Source organism: Camellia sinensis, chromosome 10, assembly GCF_055761805.1.
Source record: "Camellia sinensis isolate YWXY chromosome 10, ASM5576180v1, whole genome shotgun sequence".
Lineage (NCBI taxonomy): Eukaryota > Viridiplantae > Streptophyta > Magnoliopsida > Ericales > Theaceae > Camellia > Camellia sinensis.
This window is the reverse complement of record NC_138970.1, coordinates 12,046,680-12,062,563: the sequence shown is the minus strand read 5'-3', so window position 1 is coordinate 12,062,563 and position 15,884 is coordinate 12,046,680. Positions and strand designations below refer to the sequence as shown.

Sequence of the window (15,884 nt, the reverse complement as noted above, 5' to 3'; positions counted from 1 at the left end):
CCTTATGCACTGGGTATGACATTTTCTTCAGTAATTAAAAGAGTCAAAAATGAAAGATAAGTATCAAACTCAGGTATCCCTACCTCGGGTATGGCTTGCTTATTGAAATGTCTCCTACAATGCAGAACTCTAGTTTCTGTCAAACAAGCCAACCATCTACCGGTGTATAGGAATGGCAACGGGGCGACTCCCCGTCCCCGATCCCCGATGCCTGAATTTTCCCCGGCCCCGGCCCCGATCCCCGACGGGGACTCATAGCCCGGTCCCATCCCCGCCCCCGATCGGGGATCGGGGATCCCCGACCCCGAAAAATCCCCGATTTTAATATAGATCAATTCTGTCCTCAGCAATTCTAATATAGATCAATCTAACCATCTATTCCTATTTTTTAATTCATTTCATTAATACAATTGTTTAATTTTTTTGCTATGATACCATAGAGATGCCACTCAATTGAATGATGTGGGATAGAGAGAACTGGGGCACAAAGTGTTGGGGACAGAACATCATCATCTACTGAACAATGAACAATGAACATCCAACCATCTAATGAACAATGAACATCATCATCTACACAGAATAAATAAATTTAGAAAAAAAAACAGATCTATATACTCATATTCAGATATATATATATATATATAATCAGATATATTTATATAAACAGATCTCTATATATATATATATATAATATACATAGATGTAAACCCTAGATCCAAATCCCTAGAAAGAGAGAGAGATACCAGCGACGGAGGAGCGTCGGACCGTCGGTGAGGGAGGATCGGAGGATCGCCGGTGGTGAGGTGGGAGGCGCGGCGGTGACAGATGAAAGAGAGAGCGAGAGACCAGTGGCGAGCGAGAGAGAGAGAGGAGCGCCGTGTGTGAGTGAGAGGCTCGGTGGTGACGGAGGATCGCCGGTGAGGAGGGAGGGGCGTTGGTGGCCGATGAAAGAGATGAGAGGGAGAGACCAGTGGCGATGGCGAGCGAAAGAGAGAGGAGCGCCGTGTGAGTGAGTGAGTGAGTGAGAGTGAGAGTGAGAGTGAGAGTGAGAGGCAGAGGCTCTGTGTGTTTGTGTCTGTGTGTGAAACCCTAAACAAATATATATATCCAGGGACAGAACTGTAATTTCACCTCGGGGATTGAGCGGGGCGGGGCCGGGGTCGGGGGTCGGGGCCGGGGCCGGGGCCGGGCCGGGTCTGAAACACCTATCCCCGTCCCCGGCCCGGATATCATCGGGGATGAATTTTTGAATACCATCCCCGGCCCGTAGGGGATATTTTTCGGTGAATAACCACTGAATTCGGGGTCGGGGGGTCGGGTCACCGTCGGGCCGGTTTCAGATTGCCATCTCTATGTATGAATCTTGTGCCTAGATGCAGTTCATCTGAAAACAGGTCCTTCAGCATTTAACTGCCAACTAGGCAGAAGGGGAAGAATAGGCACACAGCACAAAAACAAATACGGGAAAATACAGAACAAAAAATTAAGATAATGTTTTAGCAAAACTTCACAAATTAGCATTACATTAATCTCCGAAAATCTAAACAAGCCGAACAATCTTAACCAGACAACTCAAGAACATCAACTAAAATATCTTCACAGTAATTTTGAATTCTCTTTGTCACAACAAAAATGAAAAAGGAAGCTTGCTCTAGGTTTTTGCATCTAAGCCCTTAACAAATGAGTAGCAACTTCAATACCAAATTTAACGAGCAGGCTGTGCCTGTGCATGTTCCAGAAGCTGAGTAACTAGTTTGTAAGTACGTCCTGACAGTCCCTTGGTGTGGTCTATTAACTGCTCATACCTGCAACCAAAAAAACATATTTGGTTGAAAAAAAATTAAAAAAGGTATCGAACTAAATAAAAATAACAGAGGAAAACAAATGGCAGTCAGGAAGTAAATGAACAGAACAGCAGAAACATCATCATATGCCAGAAGCTGGACTTACACATTAGGATGATTAGGTTCCATGCTAACAGTTCCCGACTTTGTATCAATCTTAGCATCAAGCTTTGAGGTTCGGATAAGATTCACAATCCATCTCTCAGCCTCATCATAATTCAAATTTAGTTTTTCTGCAAGAACCCTGCCAAAACAGAAGAAAACTTCAAAACAATCACGAGGAATTAAAAAACATCAAAATCCTACCAACAAAAATTATCCCCAGAAATTAACTGAATATGGGACATTAAACACATTTTGGATGTTTGCTTCTGAAATTCATTTTCAAAAGTTTCTCTAGAAGCAACCCAATAGTTGCAGATCAATTTTTTACAATTCCAAAATTTTTGTAGAAAAAAGTAATAATATATTCTCAAAATTTTTGCCTTCTCACAATCAAATGCCTTAGGATGCTCAGAAAAGTGTTTCCTTAGAAGTACATGAACACAACTTTCTTAGAAATTGGTACAGCTTATTATACCACAATCAATCCATTTACAGTAAAAGTCCTGTACAATTTGTCCTATTAACAAAGGAAACAAGTATGGTAGATTTGCATTGTTTCTCAAAGCCAGAGAAGATATAAAGAAACTAATGTGTGTACAGCACAGTGACATGCAGAGAAGTTGGAAGATAGTAAGTTCCCCGATGCAAGTACAAAAATCAGGTACATACCCCATGTCAATGCGCTGATGTATTCGGCAATAAGTCTCAAAGATAAAAAGACGGGCATTTTCAAGAAACTCATCCCGCAATGGTACAGTTGAAAAGTTGCCTTCTTCCACTCGTTTGCCGAGGAATGGATCATTCAATATCACCTATATTATAAATCCATGTTCAATAAGCACCAGACAGCATTAGGAAAAGCAAATAAAAAGTCCAAACAAACTGAACGCAACAAAAAATGACATCACAAAACTGCGAGTAAAACCATATGATGTGAAAATGAAAATCAAGATGATAAGTATTAGCTTTTGATTAAACACCAAGTACTCCTTGTGTACTTCTTTGAAGCATTTTTCTGTAAAGTAATAGGAACCTGGTGGAGATCAAGGACGAGAGGTTCACACATATTTTAGGGGAATGAGGCGGCAACCAAAAATTTAGATTCATCAAGGAAGTCTAGTTTCAATAGGGTTTTTTTTTTTAAATTTCAATATTTTTCTCTTTTTCTGTTTCCTTATTAGACAGTACCCATATATATATATATATATATATACAAGTAACCAATACTAATTCATAGAAGTACACAAGCAGTAAGTCTGAAGTCCAGAATAGCAAACTTTTAGATATGCATATATACCATATCTGTTTATCTCTGTAGATTTAGATCCCAGGGCATCAAAACTATGTGATAAAATGGAGAGCACAAAGCAAGAAACATAATGAAGAATGTTTAATAGCAGGCAAATTCAAATACTAATAACAGAAAACACACACTTTAACGAAAATGGAGCTTACTTCTTCACACTCTCTCATCTTTTTTTGGGCAGCATCAAAATCATAATTGACATATACACATGCCAAAAATTCCGTGATTGGATCTTCATATGAATACTGCTCTTGTTGGACAACCTTTATAAAATCTTTGAATTGAGGTCGTCTCCTTTTGTTGACAATAAAAGCAGTGGCTAGATAACGCAAAAGATGGGGAGCATTTGTTTGAATGGCATTTAGATACCTGAAAGAAAGTAATCGTTTATTTTCTTAAAAACTCGTTGACAATAAAAAATGATAAAATTGCATCAACAGATACAATGTTGTGCAGTGAATAAGAGAAATATAATGAACTGGCCATGGACTTTCATAGTGAGACCAAAATGGTAGCAATGGTGCTTGATGGAAAAGTGTTGGGATTCTAACAAATTCTATTCATTATGGACAGAATGTGAAATTTTATTCATTATCTATTATTCTTAATTCTTTGGAGTTTTTTAATTCACATAAAGTGTAATAAGTGAAGTCAGATGCAATTTGTTTAATAATACTATGAATCAAAATGATGTAATTTTGTTTAAGAATTGTAATCAAGAGAGAAAATATATCAGAGACAGCAGTCCGCAAAATTATTTATTGAAAACTTTTTATTAGTTTGTTTTGTTGCCTTTTTTTTGTTTTTCTTGTAACATTATATTAATTGAATATACCACTCCTAATCTTTTATACCAATTTGTTTTCCTTTTTTTAGTTTAATTTTGAGTTTGTAAATTTTGTAGCACATGCATGACACTAGTTTATCAAAACCCATACCCACACCTAAAAATGGATGCATGCTTCCTTTCCCCATATCCACCCATCCACAAATTCAGGTAAATTGTAATCCCTAGGTGTAATTTGACACCTGGAGAATGGTTTTGAAAATAATTCAAGTAGCAAACTTTAAAAATAAAAATGAACAAAAGTAACAAGTATGAGGACAAAATATGTTCAGACACCATACTTGTCCTGATTGAAGAGGTCAATGATCTGTGTTCTGCCATTGTCATGGTTGAAAAAGATGAACAGACTCCAATGCATTAACCATATTCTGCTTTGCACTTGATTTAAAGGAGATGCAAAGTTCTACCTCGCAAAATCATACATCAACATTAAAAAGCAATTCCTACAAGGAGTTAAAAAAATAATAATATTACACATTTGCAAGTTAATATAAAGTGGATGTAAAATAAAAACCTTTGAGTCAATAATCTCCTTCAACCGGTTAAGTTCTTCAAGAGCAATATCCCAGTTTTGCATCAATATCTCAGCTGCTAGCTTTCCCCATAATGCACTCAAACTCCTTTCACTGTTTGTGCACAAGGCCCTATACTGGTACAAATAATCAGCCGCACCAGAGTAGTTCCCACATTCAAACTGAAACTTTGCATACTGATATAATGCCTCTATCTGATCTGGACCAATCTGATTGAAAAATATATATGTTTGGTAAGTTCAAATCTTCCAAAGTCAATGTCCCTAAATATCGCAACAATAACAACATACAAAAGACAGAATTGATGGATCACTTACTATGAAGCATGGACACGGACACGGACACGAACACGGGAATTTCCAAAAAATGGGGACAGGGACATTGACACGGCGGGGGACACGGCAAATTTTATTTTATTTATTTTTATATATTTTTATGTGTTATGTAGATTCATATTATATTCATCCTAATCAAAATTAACAAACACTAACATAGTAGCATTAATTCAATAAGTATAACTACTACATTTAAACAAATTAATAGATCATCCATTCACAAAAAAATCATAATAAACAATAACAAAAACTAAGACGAGAAAGAGAAAGCATTCAACATCCAACATCCAACATCCAACATCCAACATCCAACAATATTCTTCACAAAAGTACTAAATAAGAGAGGCAAAAAAATAAATAAATAAATAAATAAAATTAGCCCCGCCGTGTCTTTTACAAAAAAATCATTAAATTCATTTGGCGTGTCCTGTACGTGTTCTCGTGTCAGACACCGTCACAGCACTGATTTTGGAGTGTCCATACTTCATAAGGTCACTACATATGTTGGCCATGTTTGGTTTGGTTTTCAAAATCTGTTTTCAGATTTTTTTTGAAAAAAACTAAAAATTAATTTAATAAAAATATTAATAATAAATAACTAAAACACTCATCATTGAGATATGATTTCATGTCTTTGCGGGGAAATCTTTTTTTTAAATATCTTCTTGGTGTTTATTTTTGTCAAACTAACTTCTATTTTTTTTAGAAAAACTTCAAAAAACTGATTTTGAAATTGAAACCAAACAGAGCTGTTAACCTTGATAACAAAATTGCAACAGTAATGAAGTACATTCAACAAAACTTAAATAGACAATGATTGATATATAGAAGCATTCACACGCAAAAGATGTCCTATGAAAAGGTCTGAAGTTGGATATGTGGGTATTTACACTCAACTTTAAACTGGCATCAGATCAAACCCACAACCTGTTTGGTGCAACTTATTGGCGGCTACTTATAACTATTTTGTTTTATGAATCCATGGCAGTGTGTTTGGTGCAGCTTACACTTATAGCTTCCAAAGCAAAAATAGAGTTCCAAAAATAAAAAATAAAAACTGATCATCAAAAAGCTAGGAGAGGAATTTTTTTGTTTTTGATTATCATAAAGATGGGAAAGGGCTGTTTTAATACCCATTATCAACTTTAAGCTTAAAAAAAGTTACACCAAATAGGCTCATCCTCCTCCCTCGTAAAATTTCTCCCCACCCCTCTTTGTGAGGGAATTCTCTCCCTCTTATTTATCAAAAAATAATAATAATAATAATTCTCTCCTTCCTATTTATTTGATTTTAGGAGATCCGTCAAAACGCCTAAATTGATGGAATATTTGATCTTTTCTACCAAGATTCATCTTTTATCACATTCCTTATCTTCATAGAAAATTAGATCATTAAAAAACGGCACACTTTAGATTTATTTCCTTCAATTTCATTGATACATCTCATAAGCTAAGTTGTGATAGTATACAGATTCTAATACTGTAATTCAAATTTTCCAGTAAACAATTTAAATTCTCTCTATCTATAATATTTTTCACCCTGATATTGTTTTTTCCTGAATTTTTCACTACCCAAAAAAATTAAATAAATAAAAAGCAAACAAATCAAGGCACAAACCTGGTATCGATCATTAAGCATCTGAAGATTGTACTGTTTATCAGCCCTCAACTCCTGAACCGCATTCGGATTCTGCAAAAACGCAATCAACGGGGCAGCCGACTCCTCCAGCATCTTCAATCTCGCCACCACCTCCACCCTCCTCTCCACCATCTCTGCACCAACACCAAAAATTCAAAACCCTAGAAAACAAAACAAAAAAAAAAAAAACCATACACAGATTTATAGAGAGGGAGACCTTGAGGGACGTCTTCGGTGTGGTAGAGAGATTTGTGAATGTCCATGGCATAGTCGACCATGTTGGTGTTGTTGAGAAGCTCGATCTTGGCTTTGAGGATGTCTTCATCTGGGTACAGTTGAAGCTCCTGAAGGAACTCCAATAGAGGGAAAACAAGGTGTCGATCCAAATTGGGTGCGATCCGTGGAGTGAGGTCGTAGTTCGCCATGGCCGCGTCTGCTAGAGATAGAGTTTAACCTAGATAGGGCATATACATATGGCTTCTCTCCTCTCCAGTCCTTAATTGGATTTGGAGAGAGGTAGGTAGGTGCTATTCGGCCCATTGCATTCACTTTTTCATTTTAATTCAAATTATTTATATTTTAAAATTAGTGGGATATATTATTATTATTATTATTATTATGATAAAAAATTAAATTGATTTGATAATAAAAATTATCTATTCAAATCAGTTTTATTTTTAAAAAAAAATAAAAGGTAAAAAATAAATAATTTATATAAAATTTATTCAAATACGTAGATATTATTATTCGATCAAGTTAATTTTTTATAAAAATAATTTACTCGATAAATTTTAAAATATAATCGATTCAAATAACTGAATTGGAATCTAAAATAAAGCCTAATAGAGAGAAGAGAACAACACTTCTCTAATCCCATTAAAGATCGGAGAAAAATCAACCCATCTAGAAAAGTTTAAACCAAAAAGAACGGTGTATTTCTGGGTCATCGCCCAGTCAGAAATTTAAGGTCCAGGCCTGGGCTTGATCTAGGAGAAGAATATTTTAATGTGTTGGTCCATGGGTTAACACAAACGGGCCGATATTTTTTATCGGGTTCGCGGGCTTTTCTCACTAGTCAATGGGTCAAGCAAGGCTTTAACAGCTAGTCGTAGGCCTGGACCAAATCCTAGCCTTATTCAAGTTGGGCCCCCCTTTCAAAGTGCGGCATCCCAAGCCTTATTCAGGCTAGACTTGCTTATCTGAAAATATGGGCTTTTGGATATTTTATTGTGGTTGAAATTTTAGTGTTGCCCATGAGGAGATGAGTTCGGATTTACTAAAATTAAACATTTCAATTTATATGGTGAAATTGATTCATTGTGAAATTAATTTTAAATTCATTTCAGTGATTTAAATCTTTCATTTTGTATAATCAATGGAGAATAGTATTTATAAAAAAAATTAAGTTGATTTAACATTAATTGTTATATGATCAAATCATTTTTATCTATACGAAATATATCTTCTCAAGAATAAATTATTTTTCTATGTAGCTCGAAAACAAGTCTCCAAATTGCCCGAAATTAATAAAGGTGGTTTTCGTATTCCATCACCTTGTCGAGCCAGTGTGAATAAAAATTGATAAAAGGAACCTCTCTATCTCCAAAACTGATAAAAATTGATAAAATTGATAGAGGTGGTTTTTGTTAAGGAGAGTTTTGTTCACAACCTTTTTTCTTCTGAAAACTCAATTATTTTTTGTATTTCATTTTTTTGTGATTTTGTGTTTTCAATCTTCATAACCATGGAGTTCAGCTAATTAATCTACATAAACAGAGGAAGTCACAAAAAACATGTCTTAGATTAAACAATAAAAGCATGTTTGTTTTTGAAGGATAAGGGTGTGGGATTGGACTATTAATCCCACCGGACTAATAGTCTATTGTTTGTTTGAAAAATTTTGCTCCGGACTATTAGTCCTACAAATATAGGACTATCCTATCCCATGAGGAGGTGGGATAGAAACCATGGGATTGGTATCCCATGAGATTATTTTGTGAAATGTCTATTTTACCTTTCATGCTATTACTTAGTAAATAATTAGAAAAAAAGTAAAATAGTCTTTTGAACATTTATAAATTATTTTTTTAGTGTTGTTAATTTAAAATTATATATTAAATAAAAATTTAAATTATAAATTATAAATTATAAATTAAATTTAATTAAAAATAATAAATTAAAAATTATGGCCTTATAAGTTAAATTTTTTTAATGTTGTTAAAAAATTAAATTTACATATTAAATAAAATTTACATATTGAAAATTTAATTTATATATTAAATAAAATTATTTTTTTAGTGTTGTTAATTTAAAATTATATATTAAATAAAAAATATAAATTATAAATTAAATTTATATAAAAATAATAAATTATAAATGATGGCCTTATAAATTAAATTTTTTTAGTGTTGTTAAATTATAAATTATAGATTACAAATTTAAAATTATATATTAAATAAAAATTATAAATTATAAGGGTAAAATAGTCTTTTGAACATTTATCCTTATCCAGTCCATCTAACCAAACATTAAATTCACTAAAAATAATTCAATCCAAACATCTAATTCCATGACTAAACAAACATAAGATATAATTCTAATCCAACCAAATAGTTCAGGAATAATGCATCCCAAAACTAACAATTCGATAAATTACAATCTCCTTTGTCCAATCCGTCTACACAACCACACCCTAGTGTATTTTACAGTGCTTCAAAACTAGACACAAATCTATTGTTCTATGTTCCAATTACCTACTCCAACCCAATGATAAATAACATACTAGTGCAAACATATGACAATGTAAATTTTGCAACAATCAATACCTCCTTTTGGAATTTATCCAGTTCAAAAGGAAATTCAAGTGCCATATCAGAAACAAGTTCATGAAAATGTTCTGCAATCCCTTCACTGCCTCCACTAATGGCCCAGCCCTACAGATAAAAACACTCATTAACTAATCGCAGATCCGGTTCTGAATCCTTGAATCGTAGCTCCGAATGAGAGATGGGTTTTCAAGACGAGTTGAATCGCGGTCCGAATGATACGGGTTTGCAAACCAGTTTAATAGCGGCTATGGAGGATTTGAAGAGTTGAGAGAGGAGAGAGAGTGTTGGGAAGTGTTGGGAATGAAACACATATAGAGAAAGAAAAGATAGAGAGAGATCGTGTAAGAGGGGAGAGAGTGTTGGGAATGAGATAAACAACTCGGATTATGCTACGTAACTCGAAATTTTCGACCTTGAATTTGGCTCGAAATTAAAATGACGTCATTTTGAAATAGTAGTTTCGTTTTACGAGAGGGATATTTAATGAAAATTATCTTACTGGTAAGAGAATTTTCATATATCTTACCGGTAAGAGAATCTAAAACGACGTCGTTTTGAGTTTCGAGCCAATTCGAGCCAACTATTTTCGAGCTACCAAACATTTTCCAAACAACTCCGCTACGTAGCTCGAAATATCTATGGCTCGAATGGCTCGAAATCCCAAAACGACGTCGTTTTATTCACTTTTTTTATTTTTTTACCGGTAAGATAATATTTTCCGTACCATTCGAGCCATTCGAGCTCTACGCAATCGAGCTATGGATCATTTTCGATGAGATAAATATATAGAGAAAGAAAAGTTAGAGAGTGAGCGTGTACCGTTTTCGGGCCATTCGGGAGACATAATTCGAGCTAAAAATCATTTTCTTTTTTTTTTTTAAAGATTGGAAGAACTTAAGAATAGACCATATATTTGGTATAATATATATGTTATTTGATTATGTGATTATTTATATTAGATCAATTTAATTTTTTGTATAGATAATTTTCTTAGTTGATTGTATGAAATTAACATCTAGATCATGGAAGTGAGCTTAAATTAGTCCTATAATAGTCAACTTCATCGTGGAGTTGAGATGTTCAATTTTAGCAAATCCGAACTCTTGAGGAGATGGCTTCTTTGTTATCTCCTTTACATTATTATTTTCATGGATGAATGTTTATTTATTGTCTTTATGAAGGCTCGATGGGATGATGATAAACATGGAGATTTAATTGAGAGAATCCCCCTTAAACCTTATTTTGTAATTGAAATAGCGCTATCTCCTTGCTTCAAAAACTAAAACTTGAAACCTTTTCTCACATCTATTGGAAAACTAATGAATCTTTCCAAAACCAATGAAATAATGAGGGAAATGTATCAAAGTCCAGTGCTCTGCATTGCTCTGATTTCGATTATCAATGAAGGAGCTTTCTTGTAATGACTTCATTCTTGTATGAAAGGATTTTTTTTAGGCCTCATTAGTTGCTTCAGATGCAGTAAAACTAGAGGAGCACTATTTTCAGCAATCAAGGGAGGCATATCTCACTGTGTTTGTGATTTTGGTGATCCTTACTATTCATGTATTCACTAAATAATAGATGAACAAGGTTTATGATAAGTCTAGAACATGGAAACCGCCTTTTATAGACAAAAAGAGAGATTGCTTTGCTTCATTTTGGAGCTCAAAAGAAGCTATTGACAAAGTACTATGCTCTTTCAAGGTCATGTGGTGGCTACATTGATAGAACCATTTTCAGTATTCAATCTTCCCAAATGAAATCACATGTTTGCATGCAAGTGTGAAGTGTAAATGAAAAGTAGTTGACAGATTTGAAACACATTTAGTTGTCCAATTAGAGTAATATTAATTGAGCTAACAAGGCAGAGATCGACAATCCATTCAGAATAGTTACTAAACCAGTAGTTATATACATATCAGGAAAACATCCCACAAGAGCACTACATATAACATACCTAACAAAACAACGTTACTAACAGAATCATGAATGTAAGTGAAGTCAAGACTCTAATTGGAAACCCCAATTGAACAATATGAAATTTGCAACCAAAGTCAAGGGCTTCGGATAGAGAATTGGGGAGAGATGACAGCTCCTTCATTCCCTTGCTTAAATGTATACACTATTAACACAAGTCGCTTGGATATACAAAAGCCATTCATCTGTTGCTTTCCATCGAACACCTTTTACTTCATGCTTTGTGGTTCTCCTAGTGATCTGAAATTAGTAATTTAATATCCATTGCAGCAATTCAGAAAATTTCAAGAACAAAGCCAACAGACAAAATAATTAATACTACACAAAACAAAAATATAAGCAATACTTTCAAGAAATTGACGCACCTGGGAGACCCACAAACTTCAAAAACTTGTAGTCTACATTTTATTGAAGCCTCCTAAGGCCTCTAAAGTCCTCCCAACCTGACAAGTTAAGATTTGGACAATTACTAATCTCGAGATTCTCCAACTTGGCTAGATTCTTCATGGTACTTGGCAAACAGGTCAATTTGGGACACGATGTAATTGTCACCGTTCTAAGTGCAACAAGGAGTTGCATCCCATCGGGCAAAGATGTAAGGTTTCCACATCCTATAATCTGAAACGATCGGAGAGAAGTCAAGCGTTGGATCTCTTTCTTTGGCAAACAATTTTGCTGTGTGGTTAAATACAAATGCCTGAGACTAATCAAGTTCCCTATGTTTTTGGGCAACTCCCGAATTTTCAAGCAATACCAAATTCGCAAAGTTTGCAAATTGTACAGTTTGGAAATGGAGTTAGGGAGTGTCTCAATATTTGCATTCCAACTGAGGTCAAGAAATCTCAAATGCTTCAAATTACCAATGGAATGTGGCAAAACTTGAAAACATGAGTTACTCAAATCAAGTACGTGCAGGTACTCGAACCTCAAGTTGCATTTCTCAACAAAGTGTTCGCCACCGACTCCAACTCCACGAAATGGAAAGAAAATAGTTTGCAGATGCTTTAGTGTGAACAATGACTTTGTGACCTCTTCTTCCCCTGAACAGTCATAATCATGAAAGGAAACATGTTTAACCCTCTCAGAAATCAGTCCTAAATGATAATGTTCAGTACTTAAGCATTCTTCATTCGCCATAAATACAGCTAGATCACGAATGATCTCTGGCATTCTACACATATTTAATAAATTGCCATGTTTTTCAATCTTTTCTAAGAAAAATATGGAACATAGTTGATTCAAATATTTATCACCAGTATCTTCCAACTCATGATTTAAGCCAGATGCTTGAATGAACCCCTGCGCCATCCACAACTGTTTCAACTTATCAATTTCAATTTCATAGTTCTTCGGAAAAATTGAACAATAAATGAAACATCGTTTCAAGCTAGCAGGTAGTGGGTCATAGCTTGATCTTAACACAGCCAAAATGTCGTGTTTCTTTTGCACCAATTCCCATAGCTCCTTTTCTTTTAAATGCAACCATTCACTTTCATCAGTCTTCATAAACAGATTGTTGCCTAAAGTCTTTGCTGCAAGAGGATTTCTATGGCATTTTTTCACAATTTCTTTTGAAAGTTCTGAGAGTTGGTTTCCATGTTGTTCTCCTACTTTTTCATGACCTGCCCATTTCAAAAGCAATTCATGGCAATCTTCATCTGAAAGACTCTCTAGATTGTACACTGGAACCGTGGCCACGGTTGCAGCAACCAATTTATTACGAGTAGTCACTATTATCTTACTTCCATTGGCACTGCCTCTCAAGAACCTGAAGAACTTAACCCAATCCCGGTTATCACAATTACATACATCGTCCAAGACAAGTAAAACTCTCTTATCCCCTAATTGTTTTTGGAGGACCGTATGTGACTGATCCGTATCAGAATCAGTTACGCATTGAATAATTTTTTGCATCACATTTTTAACATTAAAATCTTGTGCTACCCTCACCCAAACCCTCAACTCAAAATGATCAACCACCATTTTATTATTGTACAACAATTTAACAAGAGTGGTCTTACCAAGGCCTCCAATACCAACGATGGAAATAACAGATATTTTCTCATTCGAGTTCATCAAAAGTTCTAAGATCCTTTCTCTGTCATTGTCTCTTCCAACAAATTCAGACTCATTTACAAGTGAGGAGACCGATGAACTAACCGTATGAGTTGGTACATTCTCTGTCGTGATCAAATGAAATTTAGTCCTATCCTCCGCGATCATGTCTAATCTCTTTCTGATCTTCTTGATTTTACAACTCATCTTAAATCTGAGTCGAAAGGCAAGTGTGTGTGATGATGAAAAGAATTTTCGTACCTGTATTCCAATGCCCCTATCATTCATCCTCAACAGAACTTGGCGTCGCAAAGCTTCGTACTGAAATTCATTGAGCAAGTTATCTGCTTCATAAATAGCAGTTTGGAGTCTCTCAAACCATACATCCATCACAATCGAGTAATACCCTTCTTGAGAGGCTTGCTTGTAGAGTCTCTCAGCGTCTGAGAGCACTGCCTTGACGGTGGACAGGGTGCCCTCAAGTGTTTTCAGCTCCTCCTCAACACCCCATTCCAGGCCAACTTCCCGGATAGCAATGGAGCCTATCTTCTTCACAACTCTACTTGCTAAGCTGAAGAGAATTGTTTCTACCATGTTCTTGATGATCAAGAAAGGAATAAGAATAAGCAATAGTTATTATGGAAGATGGTTGCAGATAAGAACTCAATGAGCTAGACTTATTTCAATGGCAGGTGAGTGTAGCTAATTAACTTATGCAATTACTAGGATATTTCCTAACTGGAACAATTTCTTATGAGCAACGACTTTAACGATATTATCATCAAGTAGCAACATATATGGGTCCACACGGATGTGAGAAATTAACAACATTTTTCTTGCAAAGACTTTTTTTTTTTTTTTTTGAAGACTTGCAAAGACTTCAATAATATGAAAGGAGGAGATAAACTGAAGAGTGGGAACCAAGCATCTTTGATCTCCAACAAAGTCACCTCACAATAGAGTTAACATGCACCAGCAATAGTAAAAGGGATTTGTGTCGTTGATATGATGAAAAAATAATTAACTGCCATCAACCTTCATTGTGGACCACTAAATCCTCATATGCGTGTCATGTCATTTGAAGTTCAAAAACAATGTAGAAGATGTTAATTGATTAATAAAAATGAAATATTTGATCAAAGAATATTGAATAATTTATCCAACCAATAATAAAAAGACTAATATTTACTCATTTTATTTATGGAGATTTGGTCAAAATCTCTCCATAATAAAACTTGGGGCATGTTTGATTGGAAGGATTAAAACATGGGATTGGGATATATTAATCCGTGGGCTCAATTATCCTATATTTGTTTTGACATTTTGGTTTAGGATATTAATCCAACAAATTTATAGGATTATTAGTAATGGGGTAGGGGTGAGATAGTGAATATTACACTAATTTGATAGGATTATTAATACCTCACTATTAGTCTTGTGAATCAAACATGACCTTAATGCATTAAGAATAAGCAAAAAAAGATTTTCTTGAAAAATCCAACATATACCACTATTACCAAAATGTTAAACTTTAAAATAATATAACTTTTGATCTACATGTGTATTTTTAATAAAATTAGTATTTTTAGAAATCTTCTCATCAAGATCTATTAAATAAGATTCATGTTGACTATTCTTAAAAAAATAAAAATAAAAATTATTACCGTCAAAATTGATGTAAACAGTAACATGTTACTCTGTCTCACTGTAACATGTTACTCTCGCAATATTGTCCAGAAAAAAAATATTTTATTTTATCCTTACTCAATTATGCGCTTCCTCCATAGGGGGTTTATGAAGCAAAATAAATTGAACTGTCTTTTTCATTAAATAAGGATTGTGGGTACTTGTATCAAGCTCAATACGTGGCAAGCCCTACAGGTGCCACATCACCAAAACTCCACCTACGTGGCAGACCAATAAGGCACCACGTCTGGCATGTCGTATGTTTGATACATGGCGAGCCCTATGGGCACCATGTGCCAAGGCAACCAAAACTATATGCTTAGCCTAAGCGGGAGCATATATACAAGCCCAAATATATCTAGATATGAAGAGCCCTGCAACAGGCAGCACCATGGCCCCGCAGGGCCCATGGTCCTTCATACCTTGCTCCAAGGCCAAACAACAATATAATCAGCCCCCGGCCCACTTGGACTTGGATTGATAAACAATGGCTCTCCTAAACATTGAGATAGGCCTGCGGCCCATTCTCCTACTTGATCGTTCAGAAGCGAGCCCCTCTCTTAAACTTTGAGATAAGTCTGCGGCCCATTCTCCTACTTGGTCACTTGGAAGCGAGCCCTTGGCTCTCTTAAACACTGAGGTGGGCCCTGGCCCATTTATCTACTTGGATGCCTGGGTTAGGAGCAGGACCCAGGCACTACTGCTCGGGATCATCAGAGGATACTGGAC

The 15,884-nt window shown here is 35.1% G+C and overlaps 2 protein-coding genes across 3 annotated transcripts; both read right to left on the bottom strand.

The window, feature by feature from the left end:
* Nucleotides 1-1,494: 1,494 nt before the first annotated feature.
* On the bottom strand, nucleotides 1,495-7,179 carry EIF3E (eukaryotic translation initiation factor 3E). Its single transcript, XM_082893195.1, has 8 exons — nucleotides 6,827-7,179; nucleotides 6,589-6,743; nucleotides 4,617-4,844; nucleotides 4,384-4,505; nucleotides 3,405-3,624; nucleotides 2,619-2,761; nucleotides 1,951-2,088; nucleotides 1,495-1,805 (listed from the first exon to the last, which is right to left on the bottom strand). Exons 1-8 carry the CDS (start codon nucleotides 7,032-7,034, stop codon nucleotides 1,706-1,708), a joined length of 1,314 nt encoding a protein of 437 aa, XP_082749321.1. The 5' UTR covers nucleotides 7,035-7,179; the 3' UTR covers nucleotides 1,495-1,705.
* Nucleotides 7,180-11,288: 4,109 nt separating this feature from the next.
* Nucleotides 11,289-14,326, bottom strand: LOC145800961 (putative disease resistance protein RGA3). Of its 2 annotated transcripts, none has more exons than XM_082890867.1 (2): nucleotides 11,780-14,321; nucleotides 11,289-11,654 (listed from the first exon to the last, which is right to left on the bottom strand). In XM_082890867.1, exon 1 carries the CDS (start codon nucleotides 14,061-14,063, stop codon nucleotides 11,820-11,822), a length of 2,244 nt encoding a protein of 747 aa, XP_082746993.1. In that variant the 5' UTR covers nucleotides 14,064-14,321; the 3' UTR covers nucleotides 11,289-11,654; nucleotides 11,780-11,819. The 2 variants fall into 2 exon arrangements, with proteins under 2 accessions (XP_082746993.1, XP_082746994.1); XM_082890868.1 differs by lacking the exon at nucleotides 11,289-11,654 and having other exon boundaries at nucleotides 11,800-12,032; nucleotides 12,275-14,326.
* Nucleotides 14,327-15,884: the final 1,558 nt, after the last annotated feature.

Coding starts and splice junctions, on each gene's coding strand:
- EIF3E (XM_082893195.1), bottom strand. CDS start 7,034: ATGGCGAACTACGACCTCACTCCACGGATCGCACCCAATTTGGATCGA. Junction 6,744..6,826: donor CACCGAAGACGTCCCTCAAG/GTCTCCCTCTCT, acceptor GTGTTGGTGCAG/AGATGGTGGAGAGGAGGGTG. Junction 4,845..6,588: donor TGCTTAATGATCGATACCAG/GTTTGTGCCTTG, acceptor TTTTTCAATCAG/ATTGGTCCAGATCAGATAGA.
- LOC145800961 (XM_082890867.1), bottom strand. CDS start 14,063: ATGGTAGAAACAATTCTCTTCAGCTTAGCAAGTAGAGTTGTGAAGAAG.